The sequence below is a fragment of the Delphinapterus leucas genome, chromosome X (genome assembly GCF_059928025.1).
Source record: "Delphinapterus leucas isolate spDelLeu-1000000601 "Yukka" chromosome X, BTC_Dleu_Yukka2, whole genome shotgun sequence".
In the NCBI taxonomy this organism is placed as follows: Eukaryota; Metazoa; Chordata; class Mammalia; order Artiodactyla; family Monodontidae; genus Delphinapterus; species Delphinapterus leucas.
Window position 1 is genome coordinate 120,419,142 of NC_143150.1, and position 17,364 is coordinate 120,436,505.

The following is a 17,364-nucleotide window of genomic DNA, read 5'->3' on the forward strand; positions in this document are numbered from 1 at the left end:
TCTAATTTGCACATATAATTATAAGCTATTTGCTGTTTTCAGTCCCACAAAAAAAGATACTCTTATTCTCTCCCTGCATGGAAGGCTTTTATTCAGCACTTGGGAGACAGGGGAAGGGAGAACAGACTGCTGTCCATTCTGTGCTCTCTACACGTGTTATTTGTTCTCTGTTACACGTTTTCTCCTTGAGGAGAGACCCTCTAGTGTTGTTGAGAACAGGGCCTCTGACACTAGCCAGCCTGCCTCTTACTAGCTGTGTGAGCTTGGGCGAGTCACTTAACCTCTCTGGGTCTCTGTTTCCACTTCTGTTCGTTTAGCCATGATAAGAGTACCTACTCAGTGTGTTTCCTGTTGAATAAATGAGTTAATATTCGTAAAGTCCTTAGAACACTGCTGATATAAGTTGTTTGTTAAGTTGTTGGCGCCTACAGTGCTGGTTTCAGATCACAAACACCTGAGGGAAGGGGCCCAGGGCCATTTCCACCTGCTCTGTAGCAGGTGCTCCCACCCCCACCCCGCCCCCGCCTCAAAAACGCTTCTTCCGGCGGTGACGCAGCCACCGGCCCGGATGCGCCCGGCGCCTGCCCGCTCCCGCCAGTGGATCACTCGCCTCGTGCCAGCAGCTGTGCATGACCTGGTAGACTGTGTCCCATGCCAGCTGGGGCCGGTAGAGCCGGTGGCCCTGGGAGACCTTCATGACCACCTGCGAGTTGTCGTACAAGTCATAGGGCTGCTTCCCCAGGCTGAACACTTCCCACATCAGGATCCCTGCACCATGGGGAGGGCGGCGGCGGACAGAGGAGAGAGAGCCAGCGTCAAGAGGTACAGTTTGTCGAACGAGCTTCACACGCTAAGTCAGGAAGGCTCTGGGTCAGAGCCGGGATCCCTGGGGGATGAGTCCAAGCATGGAGGACGGGGTAGGGAGGGCGGGCCTGGACCATAGCTTCCGGAGCCCAGGCTCTCTTCTCCCTGTTCCGAGACCCGGACGCCCGTTCTTGCCGGGAAACGGGGAACCGGCCAGGGCAGCTGCAGGGGGAGCTCCATGGGGTCAAGGCCCTTGGGCTGCTTCAGAGAGGCGGCTGAGGCCTGGCAACCCACAGTGACAACCCCCAGCTCCAGCTCTTAGGAGTAATGGATGGGAGTCTTCGCCCTTTCTCTCTGCCTTGGCAACAGTTTCACTGCACCATCAAATTACCTTTTGGTGGAAATTTAAGATAAAATCATGGACAACGCTCCTCCTTTTCTATTGCCACAGTGTTCTAGAATACTTTGTGGGTCAGGTGTCCTTTCAAAGATGTGATTAAAATCATTAGCTTTTCCTGGGGGAAGTGAATGCACAGCGTTTTCGGGCTCCTTGTCTGGAAGTTCACAGGGTATTTTCTGGAAGTATCCAGTGTATGGTGGACTCCAGGTTAAGAAACCGAGTTCTGGTCATGGTGGTCAAGAGGGTTGCATTTGGGGCCAGTCAGACGTGCCTTTCGAGGCCCAGGTTTGCCATTTACAGGCTGGGCGACTTTCTTAGTCCTTCTCAGCTCTGCTTGCCTTCTGTAATATGCGGATATCTGCACATCACAGAGTTGTCAAGAGGATTGAATAGGATAAAACACGCGGAGCATTTAGAAGGGCACTGGAGACATTTTAAATGCTCTCTAAATGGTGGCCATTGTGATGTACTGGCCAAGCCAGAGAATTCCAGCACTCAGCCAGCTTCAAAAGCTTGGAAAACTAGAAATATGTAAGAAGGGAGAAAATTGTTCTAGAATCATAACTGAAGTACTAACTTCAAAACTTCTTTGACTTTTAGGGCTACAGATTTTTTTGTAAAATATTTACAGTAAGGCAATGTTACAAGTTATGGTGGCTGTGGGTTTTTTTTAAACAAATATTCTAAAACAACCATCCAAAAACGTGTGGCCCCTTTCACAATTGTCTCTTTGGAAGGCTAACCACTTATCTCAAGAATAATATCATTGCTTAAAATATCTGTGGGACTCCTCTTTGAGAATTGCTTTCAGAGGTCCTGGTTTATTTTGAGTATCTTCACTGGGGACAGATTATTTAAGAATGAATTTAGTTCTTGGAAACAGCCAGGAAATATTTGGAGCCAAATTCTGGCACATAAGGTAAGCAGTCGACCTGAGTAATGCAATGTTTTGGTCAAAACCCAGCTGTGACTATGGAGTAAGGATACCGATTTTTAAAAATATCTCTCATAAGGCATATCATTTGACACAAAGAGATTGAAACTAATTCTGACAAGTTCATCAGCACAAAATGACATCAAGTATTCACCAAAATGCTCTCTGTGGTTTTTCCTTTTTCTGTATACATTGGATTATTATATTTTTTTACAATGAACAGTACCAATTTTACAAAAGGAATAATTATTTTTAACAATTGTCACATAGAAAACTAAACAGCTAACTACATTTTCCTTTCTTTAGGCTGTCATGTAGAAAGTCAAATTGTGCTTATGGACTCAGACAGGCATGAAATAGTTCTCAGTTGTATTTAATAGATTCCATAGCCTTATGATAATTTGGAATATTTATCCTGGGCTCATCTGACAGTGATTTTAAACAAGCCTGACATTCCTCCCAATGTAGAAAAATACCAGAAAATATACAGAATCACAATTTAAGAATTGTCTCTGTTGTCTAATTACGTTTACTAAATTTCAATATAGATCTTTCAATAAAATAGGGGTCAGCATACTCTTTCTATAAAGGGCCACAAAGTAAGTTTTCTAGGCTTTGAGGGTCATGCAGCCTCTGTGACAGCTACTGTTGCAAGCACAAAAGCAACCACAGACAATACATAAACCATATGTACAAAGGACCTGGCTGTGCTCCGATCAAACTTTCCTTACAGAAACAGGCCACTGGAATTGGTCCTGCGCCATGGTCTGGTGACCCCTGACCTAAATGATGAATTTTAACAGGGACACTAGTTGAAGTTGGAATGGGCCAAAGGAAGTGCTGAGTCATGTTTGGTATTTACACCAGGCATGGCCCCCAAACTGGTCAATTCAGAAGGGAATGATTATCACCCCGCTTCCGTGCAGAAAGTCGATGACTTCATTTTAAGCCCTTCACCGTTTTGTACCTCATGCAAACTGGGTTTTAGTTTTCGGTGACTCCTTTTTGAAAACTGAAATCTTCAGTGGGAAAGCTTTTATCCCTTTTGATTTTATGAGAAGGTGCTAGCAGGATGCCAATTATACAATACGTGGCAGACATCCTAACACCAGCACAAGAAAGGGTCACCATCACCTTCTTCAGTCCCTTGCTTGTCTCTAGCCATACGTGTAATTTTGTAAGTGCCCAGAGCTTTTGCTGAAAATGGATGTTGCTGCTCTTGTGGTTTCCTGTTGTGGAAGCCAGCTTATGCAATGGGGGTGGGTCCCACGTGGCCACATTCTTACCGAACGCCCATACGTCTGACTTGCTGCTGTATTTGAAGTAGTGAAACACCTCTGGGGCTGACCACTTGACGGGAAACTTTGTTCCTACCGAACTGACATACTGGTCATCAAGAACATACCTGCAGAGGAAAACATCAACACAGCCCTTCAGCCAAGTATGCAGGACATACAGCCGTCCAGTCTCAGCGGAGGGCCTTGGTTTTCCAGACCTTTTGCTTCCTTTCAGTGTGTGAGCTTAGCTAGAGGCTGCTTATGACTTGTAAGCATTTAAAAAAATGATCTCTAACTTTGAAAATAGCAAAATCTGAATGCAAAATATTTGGTGAATAGAAAGATACACAAACAAGTAAAAGTAAAATCACTCCGAATCCCACCCCAAAGATAACCTGTCATGCTACCACTCAAGATACATTTTTGCTTGTACTTTCCAATCTTTTTTTCTATATATACTTTGAACAAAATTGGGTTTCTGTTGTATTGAGGTTTGCTTTTATTTTTCCTTTAAGGGCATATCAAGAACATTTTCCCCATGGTTACATTCTCCTACAGCATCATGTTTAAAGGCTGACTAGCCTTCCTTCTTACGGATTAACGTAATTTGTTTAACCGTGTAACTTACTTCTAATCTTTTGCTATTGTAAACAATGATGGACAGCAATAATATCCTATGAAGTTATCAAGACCATAAAAATATATGCTCAAGATATGCAGTACACTTTTGTTTATAATAATGATAAAAATGCAATCAACCTCAATGTCCCCAGGCTGAGGAGTGATTAAATATAATATGGCACATTAATAGAATAGTATGCAGCCATGAAAAAAGAGATCACTCTACACTGACCAAAATAAAAAGATGCCTATGGTTTATGGTTAGTGCAAAAGCATGTATAGGTAATGTGATTCCGTTTTTGTGGGGACAAACAGTAAATGTCCATATTTGTGTATATGATTGGGTACACTTAGGAATCAGGTTTGAAAGGACATCCACTGAATGTGTCAGCCATAGTTACTCCTAGTGCTGAAAATAAGGGGAATGGGTGGTGGGGGGGTAGATTCTACTTTTTGCTTTATACACTATTGCTGTATTTCTTACAATAAGCATATATTATTTGTACAATTAATCAAGGAGAAGCCCACAAAAACCATAAATAATGACTACTAACTCAAGAAAATAGAAAAATGAAAATGATGGAGACTGAAACTTTGTATATAATTTATAGGAAAACTTCACACACAAAAATGTGTTAGAGATGTTTATTGTACTTTAAAATAGCTGAAAAAGCTGGTGTGGCAAATCATTCTGGGAAATATTAATAATAGTAATAATAAATAATGCTTCCATGAGATTACATATAGCACCTCCCATACTTCCCTCCCAAGCCGCCTCAGCTCCTCAGATACCACCAGACACTCAGAAACAACCCTGACACCCCTGACTGGGCTCTGCTCACGACCTAAACCTTCCTTCAAATCATCAGGACCAAGTTCAATCACAGGCATCTGACTAATGTGACCCCAGAGCTTCATGACCAACAGGGCCTGGTGCATGGCCTCCAGGATCCCTTATTTAGAGCAAGACGCGCAGCCCCCTTTTCCTAAGTTACAAAGAACTTGACAGTATATTCCCTGGACGCTGGCGTAACAGCCCATATTTCTGCTTTGAGAACAAAGTGGGATCAGCTCCCTCGGCCTGGGAGCCTCTCCCTGTCCTGAGCAGCTGTGAGCAGCTTTTTCTCTTGCGCTCAGGCGAGCTACACATTCGGAGTGTGGGCGTCGGAGAGGAAGTGCATGGTCAGAGGAGGGTGGCAGGGAGCACGCAGCTAAAGGGACACCCTGGCAACACTGAGGGGTCCCAGAAGAGGAGCAGCTTCTCTAATGAAATTTGGAGAAGACTTAAAAAAAAATAGATCTTCCTTAGGGCCATGCTGGCAAAACATAGAGCTGGCTTTCGTCACCTCTTCAGATCGCTTTGAAACTGCGTTATCTCTCCTCAGAATGACATGAGTTTATGTTGAGTGGGCACAACTTTATAGCTGTATTTTGTCTCAATGGCAGGGACATCTACTTGCCCTGTAGACTAAACCATGGGCAGTTTGAGGGCAGGGAGTATCCCATACATTTCAGTATCTCTCATAAGGCCCAGGCATTGCGTAGGCACTCAATAAATGTTTGTTGAATGGAAAGGCTACCATGTATGTCTTCATTTCCTATGTAAAACCATGAAAATTGACTCTGAGGCTTACATAGTAGAAGGATTCAGAATTCAGGAAATGGAAGACTCTTGTTAAACTGCTATCATACTCAAACTAACTTCTCAAATCCTGAAGTGTTGCTAGAGTGCTCACCAAGGGATTCTGAGTCTACTGCCTTACCTGATACAGGAAATTTAATAAAATGGCAAGGAAAATTGTCCTAATGTTAATGCCCTGTCCATTTGAACATATAGTGTTAAGAGGAAACAACCAGAAGGGGTAAAGGAGCCACAATACACACACACACTCACTCAATCAAGGCTTTTAAAACTTTTCTGGGTTGTATTTCTGGCTGTAACATGTTATATTTGAATATTTAAGATTTTCATGGAATTTATTCTTAAGTTTAGGAAATATTTATCAAGGTGTTGAAAGAACTAAAAAGGACTTGGGGCAATTTCTGAAGAACAATCCCATCTTATGGGTGGAGAAATGAGGTGGGCAGAGGTAGAATGGGGGAGGGGATCCCGGTTTCTAAGCCCCTGATTGAGAGCAGGTTCTATATCCGCATTTTGATGTGAATGGAAACCCCTGTTGCATTGGCTGCCCTGTGGGAACTGGCTTACCGCGTCATCCCAAAGTCAGAAACCTTCACAGAGAGGTCACTGTCCACCAAGCAGTTCCGAGCAGCCTTTAGAGGGAAAGCAAAATCACCAAGTAGTAAAGATGACCAAGAATCCCCTGGCATCAAAATCAGACATTTTCCTTTTCTTTGGCAGAATTCTCAGCAAAATCGAAGATTGCCTATCACAACCCCAAATGCTCTATTTCAAAGGAAATATCTAGAGTATAGGAGTTGTCTTTTTTCCTTCGCAATTTTCCATTTTTCAGAATGAAAATGTGCTCCCATAAGTATTTTGCCTCAAGCATCCATCCTTGTCAAACAGCACGAAAGGTATTAGACATTAAACACAGAACATGAGCTCATCAATGAGAAGGCAAAAATCATGTCTAGGGGTTCCCTCTCCACACTGCTAGGGCACCGTGCATTAACAGGAGCTTTGAAGGCATAACTGCTGCGCTGGGAACCCCACATACACTGGCCTAGTGTGCATGGCAGGTTTGCTGTTCAGCACAAGAAAATCTTAAAGATCAATCGATACCACTGCAAACCAAGCAGAACACTCTCCATGCCCACCCTGACCCAAAGACACACACAAATTTCATTTCTTGTATTTTTGGTTACGGTACTGAACAACTCCTTTAGCACTAAACCCTTCCTGGAGTAAAGGTAACCTTGGGTTAAATGGTTCTGGGAAACAGTAAAGTGACCAAAGTCTTTCCTTTCCATCTGTTTTCCTTTATACCGCAACCTAACTACATAGATCTTGATGGCTACTTCTACTCTTTCTATACTTCAAGTATTTTATTGTGAAATTGTGATTTTGATTACAAAAATGTCATGCGCTTAAGCATGTCACAAGTGAGCAAAGTATAAGTGAAGATGCCCTCCTTGCCGTCCCTCCCAGTGGCCCCATCGCTGGAGGAGGGAGCTGGGGATAGCTTTCTTTCCTTACCAAGTCCCGGTGTATGAACTGGTGGCTCTCCAAGAAGGCCATGCCTTCACAAACATCATAGCACATTTCTAAGAGCTGGGAGGGCTCAAGTCTTTTTCCATGACTCTTCAGGTAACTCAGCAAGCAGCCATTGGTTATATATTCAGTCACTATGTATATAGGGTATCTCTTTGAACACACTCCATAGAATTTCACCAGCTTGGGATGGTTGAGTTTCCTGGAAACAACAGATGTTCAAAGTTCAATACTCAATTTCCATACTGCATTTTCCAGATGTCCTGAAAAAGAATCACTGTCAGATTTTTGTGTGTTTTAATTTCCCCCCTTCTAGTAGAATGGAGGAAGGGTCTGATTCTGGGAGCATTAGCCTTTGGAAGCAGAAAAATGCTGCCTCCCCTTGGATATTGACAACCGCAGCAGCCGTTAAGCTGTTCTGGGTGCTTGTTCAACTTTGCTACAGAGAATCAGGGTAGCAGTGGTCTGTTGCCTCAGAAATCCTGCTTAGTCTCGTGGCATCTTGAGAACTCCATGGCTGATTTGGAGGAAGCTATACCCTAGGAGAAGTCACTTCCATTTTAAAGCATCCAACTTTTATGTCTAAACATTTCATTTAAAAAAATAGAATATGAAGGGTGTAGGTAAATGAAAATAGTTTCCATGTTAGAGAAGTGAGATTAGTTCTGATTTTCCTTTCTTTTTAAAAAAATTTCATTTTGCATTATTGTGACGTTATTTTTTTGATGATAAACTTAGAAAAGAATAACCACGTGACCTAGCACTTCTAGTAGGTCATGACAGCTATTATGATGTTCATCAACTAGTCCTTATGTAATTGATCTATTATCAATTTACAGGATGCTTCTTTTTTTTCTTTTCCATTATGGTTTATTACAGGATATTGAATATAGTTTCCTGTGCTATACAATAGGACCTTGTTGTTTATCCATTCTCTATATAATAATTTGCATCTGCTAACGCCAAACTCCCACTCCATCCCTCTCCCACCCCGCTTCCCCTTGGCAACCACAAGTCTGTTCTCTATGTCTGTGAGTCTGTTTCTGTTTTGTAGATAAGTTCATTTGTGTCATATTTTAGATTCCACGTCTAAGTGATATCATATGGTATTTGTCTTTCTCTGTCTGACTTACTTCACTTAGTATGATAATCTCTCGGGCCATCCATGTTGCTGCAAATGGCGTTATTTCGTTCTTTTTTATGGCTGAGTAATAGTCCATTGTATATATGTTCCACATCTTCTTTATCCATTCTGCTGTCGATGGACACTTCGGTTGCTTCCATGTCTTGGCTATTGTAAACAGTGCTGCTATAGATGAACTTATTTGCAAAGCAGAAAGAGAGTCGCAGATGTAGAAAACAAACTTGTGGTTTCCAGGGGGGAAGGGGGGGTGGGATGAATTGGGAGATTGGGACTGACATATATACACTACTGTATATAAAATAGGTAACTAATGAGAACCTACTGTATAGCACAGGGAACTCTACTCAGTGCTCTGTGGTGACCTAAATTGGAAGGCAACCTAAAAAGGAGGGACTATATGTATATGTATAACTGATTGACTTTGCTGTACAGCAGAAACTAAGAGAACATTGTAAAGCAACTGTACCCCAATAAAAAAATAGTCCTGCTATGAACATAGAGGTGCAGGTATCTTTTCCAATTATGGTTTTCTCAGGGTAGATGCCCAGGAGTGGGATTGCTGGGTCATATGGTAGCTCTATTTTTAGTTTTTTGAGGAACCTGCGTACTGTTTTCCATAGTGGCTGCACCAACTTACATTCCCACCAACAGTGTAGGAGGGTTCCCTTTTCTCCACACCCTCTCCAGCATTTGTTATTTGTAGATTTTTTTGGTAATGGCCATTCTGACTCGTGTGGGGTGGTACCTCATAGTTTTGATTTGCATTTCTCTAAAAATTAATGATGGTGAGCATTACAGGATGATTCTTTAATGTTCAGATGTGTAAAGTAAATTAAATTTAACATGTCAACTTGACAATTTTTTTAACAGATGAGGATTCATTAAATATTCAGTTATTTTTTTCCTCCTTAGTTTAACTATAGGGACATGTGTTATCATGTTACTCAAGGCTGGGTTATGCATATTTGAGCAGTGTTAGGGACCTGCATTGCTCCCTTCAAAGGGAAGGCTTGTGGTGGGACCAAGGTCTATCACCCAATAAAAGGTGTTCCTTGAGCAAATTCAGTCACTGCCCAGGGGGCACATGGTAGGAATACCATGTCAACTGACACCTCCCACATTTCAGGCCTCCGTTTGACCGTTACATTTGAGATTTAACAGTTTCCCCTGATGATACAGTTTGGACTCGTTCTCTATGACTAGGTGATTTGTTGATGACTTTTTAGGATTCTGTAGGATTACCAGCTCTCTAATAGCAAAAAAATATCTTTTAAAGTTACACCATGACACAGGGGTTACACCATGACCCTAAGGGAGTTTCTGTCGGATTTTTCTGTTCTGACATCAAGGACCCCTTTCCCCGTTTTATGACAGTACAATTGCCAGAGATAGGATGAACTACATAATTTGCAGGGATCAGTGCAAAGTGAAAATGCAGGGATCCTTGTGTAAGAATTATTAAGAATTTCAATGGTGACAGCACAGCATTAAACCAAGCGCGGAGCCCTTCTAAGTGCAGGAGCCCTCGACACTGTGCAGGTTGTGTGCCCATGAAGCCAGCTCCAGCCAAAGGCTTCTGTTTGCATAGTACCTCTGCTTCCAAACAATTCGGCAATTGCAGTAGAAGTGGTTATTCTGACTCTCCGGGTACTTTTGGTCTTCATAAAAGAATGACTAAGGAAATGGACACTGGAAGGTCTGCTGGGTTTGCATCTCTGCTCTGCCACTTTTACTAGCTTGGTGACCTTGGGCTAGTTATTTAACATTTCTGTGCTTTAGTTTCCTACCAAACACAACAATGTTTTCCTAGCAAAGACAACAATGGTACATCCCTCATAGCCTTCTTATGAGGATTGAATGCATTAATGTTTATAAAGCACTCAGATGCCTGTAAACACTGTATATAAGTGTTTAAGTAAATTTTTTAAAAATGTTATTCCTCTGTAGCAGGCTAGGCTTTATGGTTTCAAGTGTCTTTGACCAAAGGCCTGCTATAGCATTGTTTCTCATACCATGCTGATTCGTTCCTTAGAGTAGGATGGCCAGCTCACTGTCCCAGTTTGCCTGGGACTGAGGGGTTTCCCAGGATGTGGGACTTTCAGTGCTGAAACCAGGAAAGTCCCAGGCAAAAATGGATGGTTGGTCACCCTTCAAAGTCTGATTCACCGTGTTGACAAGAGGTATAATCATTAAAAGAGTTCTTTGTACTTACATGAGAGAGGGAGAGGGGGAGAGGGGGAGAGAGGGAGAGAGAACACATATGAATTGCCAAGGGTTGAGAGCTGCGCTTGGAGCTGAGGTCCATTAGCAAGGGTATCTTCATTTATCAGATGAGGAAAGAAGTAGGGTGAGAACAGGACTTGTACCACACTGTGTTGGGATATTGTTGTAGGGCGTTAGTTTTCAGTAGTGCCTTAGTCCTGGCCACTAGAAGCTCATGCCCTTGGGCATGTGCTTTACAGGGCCCCACTCTGTTCCTCATTCCACCGCATCCCTCCCCACAGGACAAAGAGGCCAGAGGGCTAAGGAGACATGTCCACTCAGAACCAGTGTATCTCTTTATCACTCTTGGGGTACCAGGACTCTGGAATCCCCTGCCCACAAAGTACTGAGGCCTCTTCCAGGACCTTTGCAGACTCTTCCTGGTCTATCTCCCCAAGAGTGAACCATGCTATTGGTGTGCCTACGCCTAGCCGAGATAGTTGCTCGTGGGAGACACAGAGGGAGCTCGGATGTACTGAATGCTATGTCTGCATATAGGCACTGAGTACAGGATGGGGCTGGGGGTGGGAAGAGAAAGGGGAGAGGTGGAGTTTTGCGGTGGGTGGGGAGCATGGTCCAGAGGCTGACTTCTCTAAAGAGCCTTGAGAATTCTAAATTTGAATACGACCTTTCAGGTTGTTGTGAAGGTATACTTGTCAGAGGAGACGCATAGAACCAATTTTGTGTAATGGTGTGTTCAATTGACTTATAACTTCTAAATATTTGTATCTGTGATCTGTGGATTCCTTTTTTCCTGTTGAAAAATGGTGCATTTTTAAATTAAAGTATAGTTGATTTACGATGTTGTGTTAGTTTCAGGTGCACAGCAAAGTGATTCAGATACACACACACAGACACACACACACTCTTTTTCACAGTCTTTTCCTTACAGGCTATTACAAGATACTGAATACAGTTCCCTGTGCTGTACAGTAGGTCCTCGTTGCGTATCTACTTATATACAGTGGTGTGTAGATGTTAATCCCAAACTCCTAATCTATCCCTCCCCTGACCTCTCCCCTTCGGTAACCATAAGTTGGTTTTCTACGTCTGAGTCTATTTCTGTTTTGTAAATAAGTTCATTTGCGTCATATTTTAGATTCCACATAAAAGGGATATCATATGATATTTGTCTTTGTCTGTGTTCACTTAGTATGATCATCTCTAGGTCCATCCATGTTGCTGCAAATCGTATTATTCCATTCTTTTTTATGACTGAGTAATATTCCGTTATATGTTCTATGCTATGTGGACTCTTGATTCAGGCCTTGCAAATGTTAGGGACAGATCCGTTAGCATGAATGTCCCCTCATGGTGAGGGTAAACCACCATTCCTCAGGAGAAACTTACATCATGGTCTGGGCCTCCTGGAAGAATTCATCTTCTGACATGGAGCCCTCCTTGATCATCTTAACAGCAACATCATACTGCCCCTTCCACTTGCCCAGGTGGACCACTCCAAACTGGCCACTTCCCAGCTCCTCCAACAGGGTAATCTCTTCTCTTTTCAGTTCCCAGATTCCTAATAAGGTAAGACAGACCCTCTTTAGGATGAGAATAGAAGGCTTTGGGGCTAACAGCTTCCCAAGTGGTTCCCTCTCCAATGAGAGTTTAACACTGACAATATGAAGAACAGCAAGACCTTTTAATTTTAAGTTGATCACTTAAAAAGAAAATCCTTAGTGATATGGTCTTATGATCTATTAGACCACATGATAATGTCACCAGAACAGTATTGTTCCTGAAGCACCTACAATTATTGACAAGAAAAGTTAGAGTGAAAAAACCTTTGCCAACCAGAGGCGTCTTGGAAAGACTTGGTGTCAAAATGTGCTCAGTGCCCTTAGCTTAGTAAAATATCATTACATTTTCTTATAAAATAAATTAAGCTGTGATCCAGGTTGCAAACTGGCTCCCCTGAGCAGGCAGAGAATCCCAGAAGAAGAAAGGACAGGCAGTGGGGTTCTAGAGGCTGATGACTGGGTCAGTCTTTTTGGTAATGCTGGGGAGATTACAGAGTTAGGTTGGGAGGACAGAAAAGGTTTCAGTTTGTATAAGAAAATGAATGAATATATTAGAGCTGAAGCCCTCCCTGACACAAGCTGAATAGGGATCTCCTCCCTGTCTTCCATCTTTTTTTTTCCAGTAAATTAACCACATATATATATATATATATATATATATATATATATATTTAAAATGAAAAATGGTAGGAAATGGAGTATAAGAACCCAAGGGCATGTCCATACCACTTCCCAAGGACACGGAGATGGGAACTTTGTTGGCCTTCGTTGACACAGGGTGGCGGAGTCGTGTGATCATGCCTGCAATGGAATCAGCTTCACATCATCACATGATGACATTATATCACATCACACTACCTTACATTGGTTCGCACCTCTGCTTATGCTCTCTCTAGAGCAGCTGAAAAAGCACAGAGTTCATGATGTTGTCATGCAGAGAGAGACTCCATTCTAACCATTTTCATCCTGTAGTTACATTAATTTGCTTGACTTGACTAACTAGTTCTATGTAAAGCAAAAATTCAAAGAGTAAAAGCTATCAATACTTCATGTGATTTTTTAAAAATCTCATCAAAGTTAGTTGCTTGATGGAATCTTTTATTTTAAAAAGTGTCTCATTTTTATTTTGCTAGCTTTTCTTGTTTTAATTCTTTTATTGCATTTGTAGCTAGCCATCAACTATTTTTTTAAATTGAAGTATAGTTGATTTACAGTATTTTATTAGTTTCAGGTGTACAGCACAGTGATTCAATATTTTTATAGATTATACTCCACTTAAAATTATCACAAAATAATGGCTCTTTTCCCCTGTGCTGTACAATATATACTTGTTGCTTATTTATTTTAGACATAGTAGTTTGTATCTCTTAATCCCCTGTCTCTATCTTGTCCCTCCCCCCTTCCCTCTCCCCACTGGTAGCCACTAATTTGTTCTCTTTATCTGCGAGTATGTTTCTGTTTAGTTGTATTCATTCGTTTTATTTTTTAGATTCCACATATAAGTCTTATTTCACTGACTTATTTCACTAAGCATAAACCCTCTAGGTCTACCCAGTTGTTACAAATGGCAGAATTTCATTATTTTTTATTGCTGAGTAATATGCCATTGTATATACATATACCACATCTTCTTTATCCATTCATCTGTTGATGGACACTTAGGTTGTTTCCATATCTTGGCTATTGTAGATAATGCTGCTGTGAACATGGGGTGCATATATCTTTTCAAATTAGTGTTTTCATTTTCTTCAGATATATACCCAGGAGTGGGATTGCTGGGTCATACGGCAGTGCTATGTTGAGTTTTTTGAGGAACCTCCATGCTGTTTTCCATAGTGGCTGCACCAATTTACATTCCCACCAATAGCGTACTAGGGTTCCCTTTTTTGCACATCCTTGTTAACGTTTGTTATTTGTGGACTTTTTGATGGTAGCTATTCTGACAGGTGTGAGGTGATAGCTCACTGTGGCTTGGATTTGCATTTCTCTGATGAGTACTCACCTTGAGCATCTTTTCATATGTCTTTTGGCCATCTGTATATCCTCTTTGGAAAAATGGCTATTCAGGTATTTTGCTATCTTTTTATAGTCCCGTATTTAAGTATTATACACACAGCACATACATTTGGTTAAAAAAAACAAATCCAAACAGTACACAAGGGTACAAGATAAGTAAACCACTTGAATTTTTTTTTTTTTTTTTAAATGAGCTTGGGCTTCCCTGGTGGCGCAGTGGTTGAGAGTCCACCTGCCGATGCAGGGGACACGGGTTCGTGCCCCGGTCCGGGAGGATCCCACATGCCCCGGAGCGGCTGGGTGTGTGAGCCATGGCCGCTGGGGCTGCGCGTCCGGAGCCTGTGCTCCGCAGCGGGAGAGGCCCCAACAGTGAGAGGCCCACATACCGCAAAAATAAAAATAAAAAAAATTAAAAATGAGCTTATTCCTAAATTGCATTTAACGGTCAAGTCATTTTAATTGTTTACATGGAGTTATGGTAAAGCTGGGTTAAAATAATCAAAGTATTTATAGTGGTTCAAAATAACTCATTTAAAAAAATGTATGTTTCTTGCTTTAGATGTGTGATGTTTTCCAAGTCCTGGGAGCTCTCACACATGTTCCGTTTCTCTCCTTCCTTTTTTCTCTATTACTTATCTAGTTTTTACATGAGTGGTCTCTTGTAAATCCTGCACCTTTAATTAGCAAAAAAAAAAAAAAATTAACATACTCCTCCAAAATATGTGTATATATAATTGCTGCTGTGTTGATACAATATATGAATCATAAAATATACTCACAAATAGAAAACTTAAGAGAATTAGATTTTAGAAACAAATCAAATAAACATTTTAGTAGTTTCTTCCAATCCCCTGGGGAATTTCTTGTGTATCCTCTGGAGTGGAATCATTCCACTTGGAGACATCTATTTATACAACACCTTTTCCAAAGTGTATTTTTCAGGTGCTACATGTTAAAATACACAATTGAAGAAATTGGGACCATGGAAAAACACAAATAAAAACCAAAATCAACACCAGGAGTAAGAGCAATTCACCCACGTGCCTGTGATCAGGTCAGGTAGAGTTGCACAAGTTTGATGCTGATCCCACAGCTTACTTTTACTAACTGTTGGAAATTCATCCAGTCACTGCCTGTAAGTGGAACTAGTCTAGATAAGACATTTAGAGTGGATTCTTAAATTTCATTTTTTTTAGGTTTATTGAGATTTTATTGACATATAACATAGGTAACTCTTAAGGTGTACAACTGTGATGATTTGATACATGTGTACAGTGCAAAATGATTGCCACAATAAGGTTAGTTAATACTTCCATTACAAGGGATTTCTATATATTTTTATATTATTTTATACTATTTGTATCAGTCAATTAGGCAAAATTTAAAAAGAGTGATAGCACCCAGGGTCAGTGAGGATGAAGTGTTGCTGTTAGTGGGAGCGTACATTTCTGAATAGCATTTGACAGTGTCTGAATTTTAAACATTCTTAACCATTATCTCAAATTCCACTTTTAGGGAATTTGGCTACAGAGACGCTCATACAGGTACACAGAGCTATGTTTGCATGAAACAGCCATTGTTATGTGAAAATATTGTACATGATCCAACTGCTAATCAGTATACGGTTCGGTGAATGAATTACGGAGTAATTCTACAATAGATTTCCATTAAACAGATCAGAGTGAGCTATACACATGTGCATGGAAAGACTTCTAAGACATGCAGAGTAAAGAAGGCAGGCTGAAAAGTAGTATGTATAGAATGATCTCATATCTGTAAACATATAATGTGTGTACATACATATATATTATATATATGCATATATATAATGAATAATAGATGTTAGTGTCAGCATAGAAAAAAATTCTGTCAAAATAGACACCAGCTTGTCCATGAAGGTTATCTCTCCGATGATGCACATTTCTATATTGCTTGAATTTTGCAGTCATCTTACTTCTGTAGGCAGAAAAAGAACTGCAAATATTTTTATAAAGAGAATCTCTACTTCTAAGTCACTGAAGTCACTGAACTTCATTTTTCCTGGCGTTATAGAGTGTATAATGTTATATTCCAGGAGATGTAGGTTAAAAATCACAACAGCCATAGGGCTTGAGAGCATTTCCCCTACTTTCATGATTCCTTATATAATTAAGAGTATTAGGAGTGGGGGGAGGGATAAATCAGGAGTTTGGGATGAACAGATACACACACTACTGTATATAAAATGATAAACAACAAGGACCTACTGTACAGCACAGGGAACTACACTCATATCTTGTAATAACCTATAATGGAAAAGAATCTGAAAAAGGATGTATATATATTATATATATCTGAATCACTTTGCTGTACACCTAAAACATTGTAAATCAACTATACTTCAATTAAAAAAAAAAGAGTATTAGGAGGGTCAGCGATATCCAAGAAAATTTATATTTATCAGCAAGGACCCGTGAAAGAAAAACTGAACCAAGTTACCTGCTGAATTGTGTTGATGATAGTGAATAAGCTTTGGAATGGAATCAAAACAGTAGTTTTCTGCCAGGTACAATTTGTTCTCGGCATCTGTATGCACATGGTAATGTTTGACGGTTCCTTTTTTATCACTAGTAAGGAAGAAAGAATGTTAGAATGTTTTTAATAAACAAGTGAAGCTCGATTACATAATGGTTAAATCATTTTATGTGCATTTGCAAAGTTTAGAAAGGGAAGTCAGAGGTGGCTTCTGAGTCTTGACATCTAGTGTTTTTCTGGAGGTGTCCACGATAATCCATAAGTATGGAAGAGGGCTCCTCTCTGAACTCAGTGGATCCTTTGTGCTCATACAGAATTCATCTATAATAAAACTCCCCCTTTCTGTACCGTTCTTCCTTTAGTAAGTATAAAGCCGGCATCTTCCTTTGGTGATTGAGAGCCCTGCAGTTTTCAGGATCATTATTCTGAACATTAATTCTCTTTTAGGATAGTAATGGAGATTAAAAGGTGGGAGGCAAAGGTCATTAGGCTGTGGATGGGAAGCTCTTTTGGGAGTGGAGTGTACAGGTTGGAGTTGGTGGGAATAGCCTGAAATTCCTCATGCGAACTTGTGCCTTTTTCCCATAAAACTTTTTTTTTTTTTCTGTTGCTCTACTTGTAGAAAATAGTGGTGAATTGATGCACGTTGATTTAGGCTAACCAGGAATGATATGCCTGTCTTAGATGTTAGAGT

The 17,364-nt window shown here is 40.8% G+C and overlaps 1 protein-coding gene across 8 annotated transcripts in view; it reads right to left on the reverse strand.

The window, feature by feature from the left end:
- BMX (BMX non-receptor tyrosine kinase) overlaps positions 1-17,364 on the reverse strand; it is a 48,915-nt gene that overhangs the window by 3,509 nt on the left and 28,042 nt on the right. For 4 of the 8 annotated variants that reach the window (XM_022562712.2, XM_022562710.2, XM_022562709.2 and 1 more), the window contains 7 exons: positions 16,635-16,762; positions 12,867-12,941; positions 11,968-12,139; positions 7,197-7,413; positions 6,246-6,310; positions 3,425-3,543; positions 611-768 (listed from right to left, as the gene is read on the reverse strand). In XM_022562712.2, coding sequence (XP_022418420.1) covers positions 611-768; positions 3,425-3,543; positions 6,246-6,310; positions 7,197-7,413; positions 11,968-12,139; positions 12,867-12,941; positions 16,635-16,762 — 934 coding nt within the window. Of the gene's footprint in view, positions 1-610; positions 769-3,424; positions 3,544-6,245; positions 6,311-7,196; positions 7,414-8,344; positions 8,532-11,967; positions 12,140-12,866; positions 12,942-16,634; positions 16,763-17,364 lie in introns of those variants that run through there. The other 4 variants (XM_022562714.3, XM_022562713.2, XM_089904758.1 and 1 more) reach the window with 4 other exon arrangements.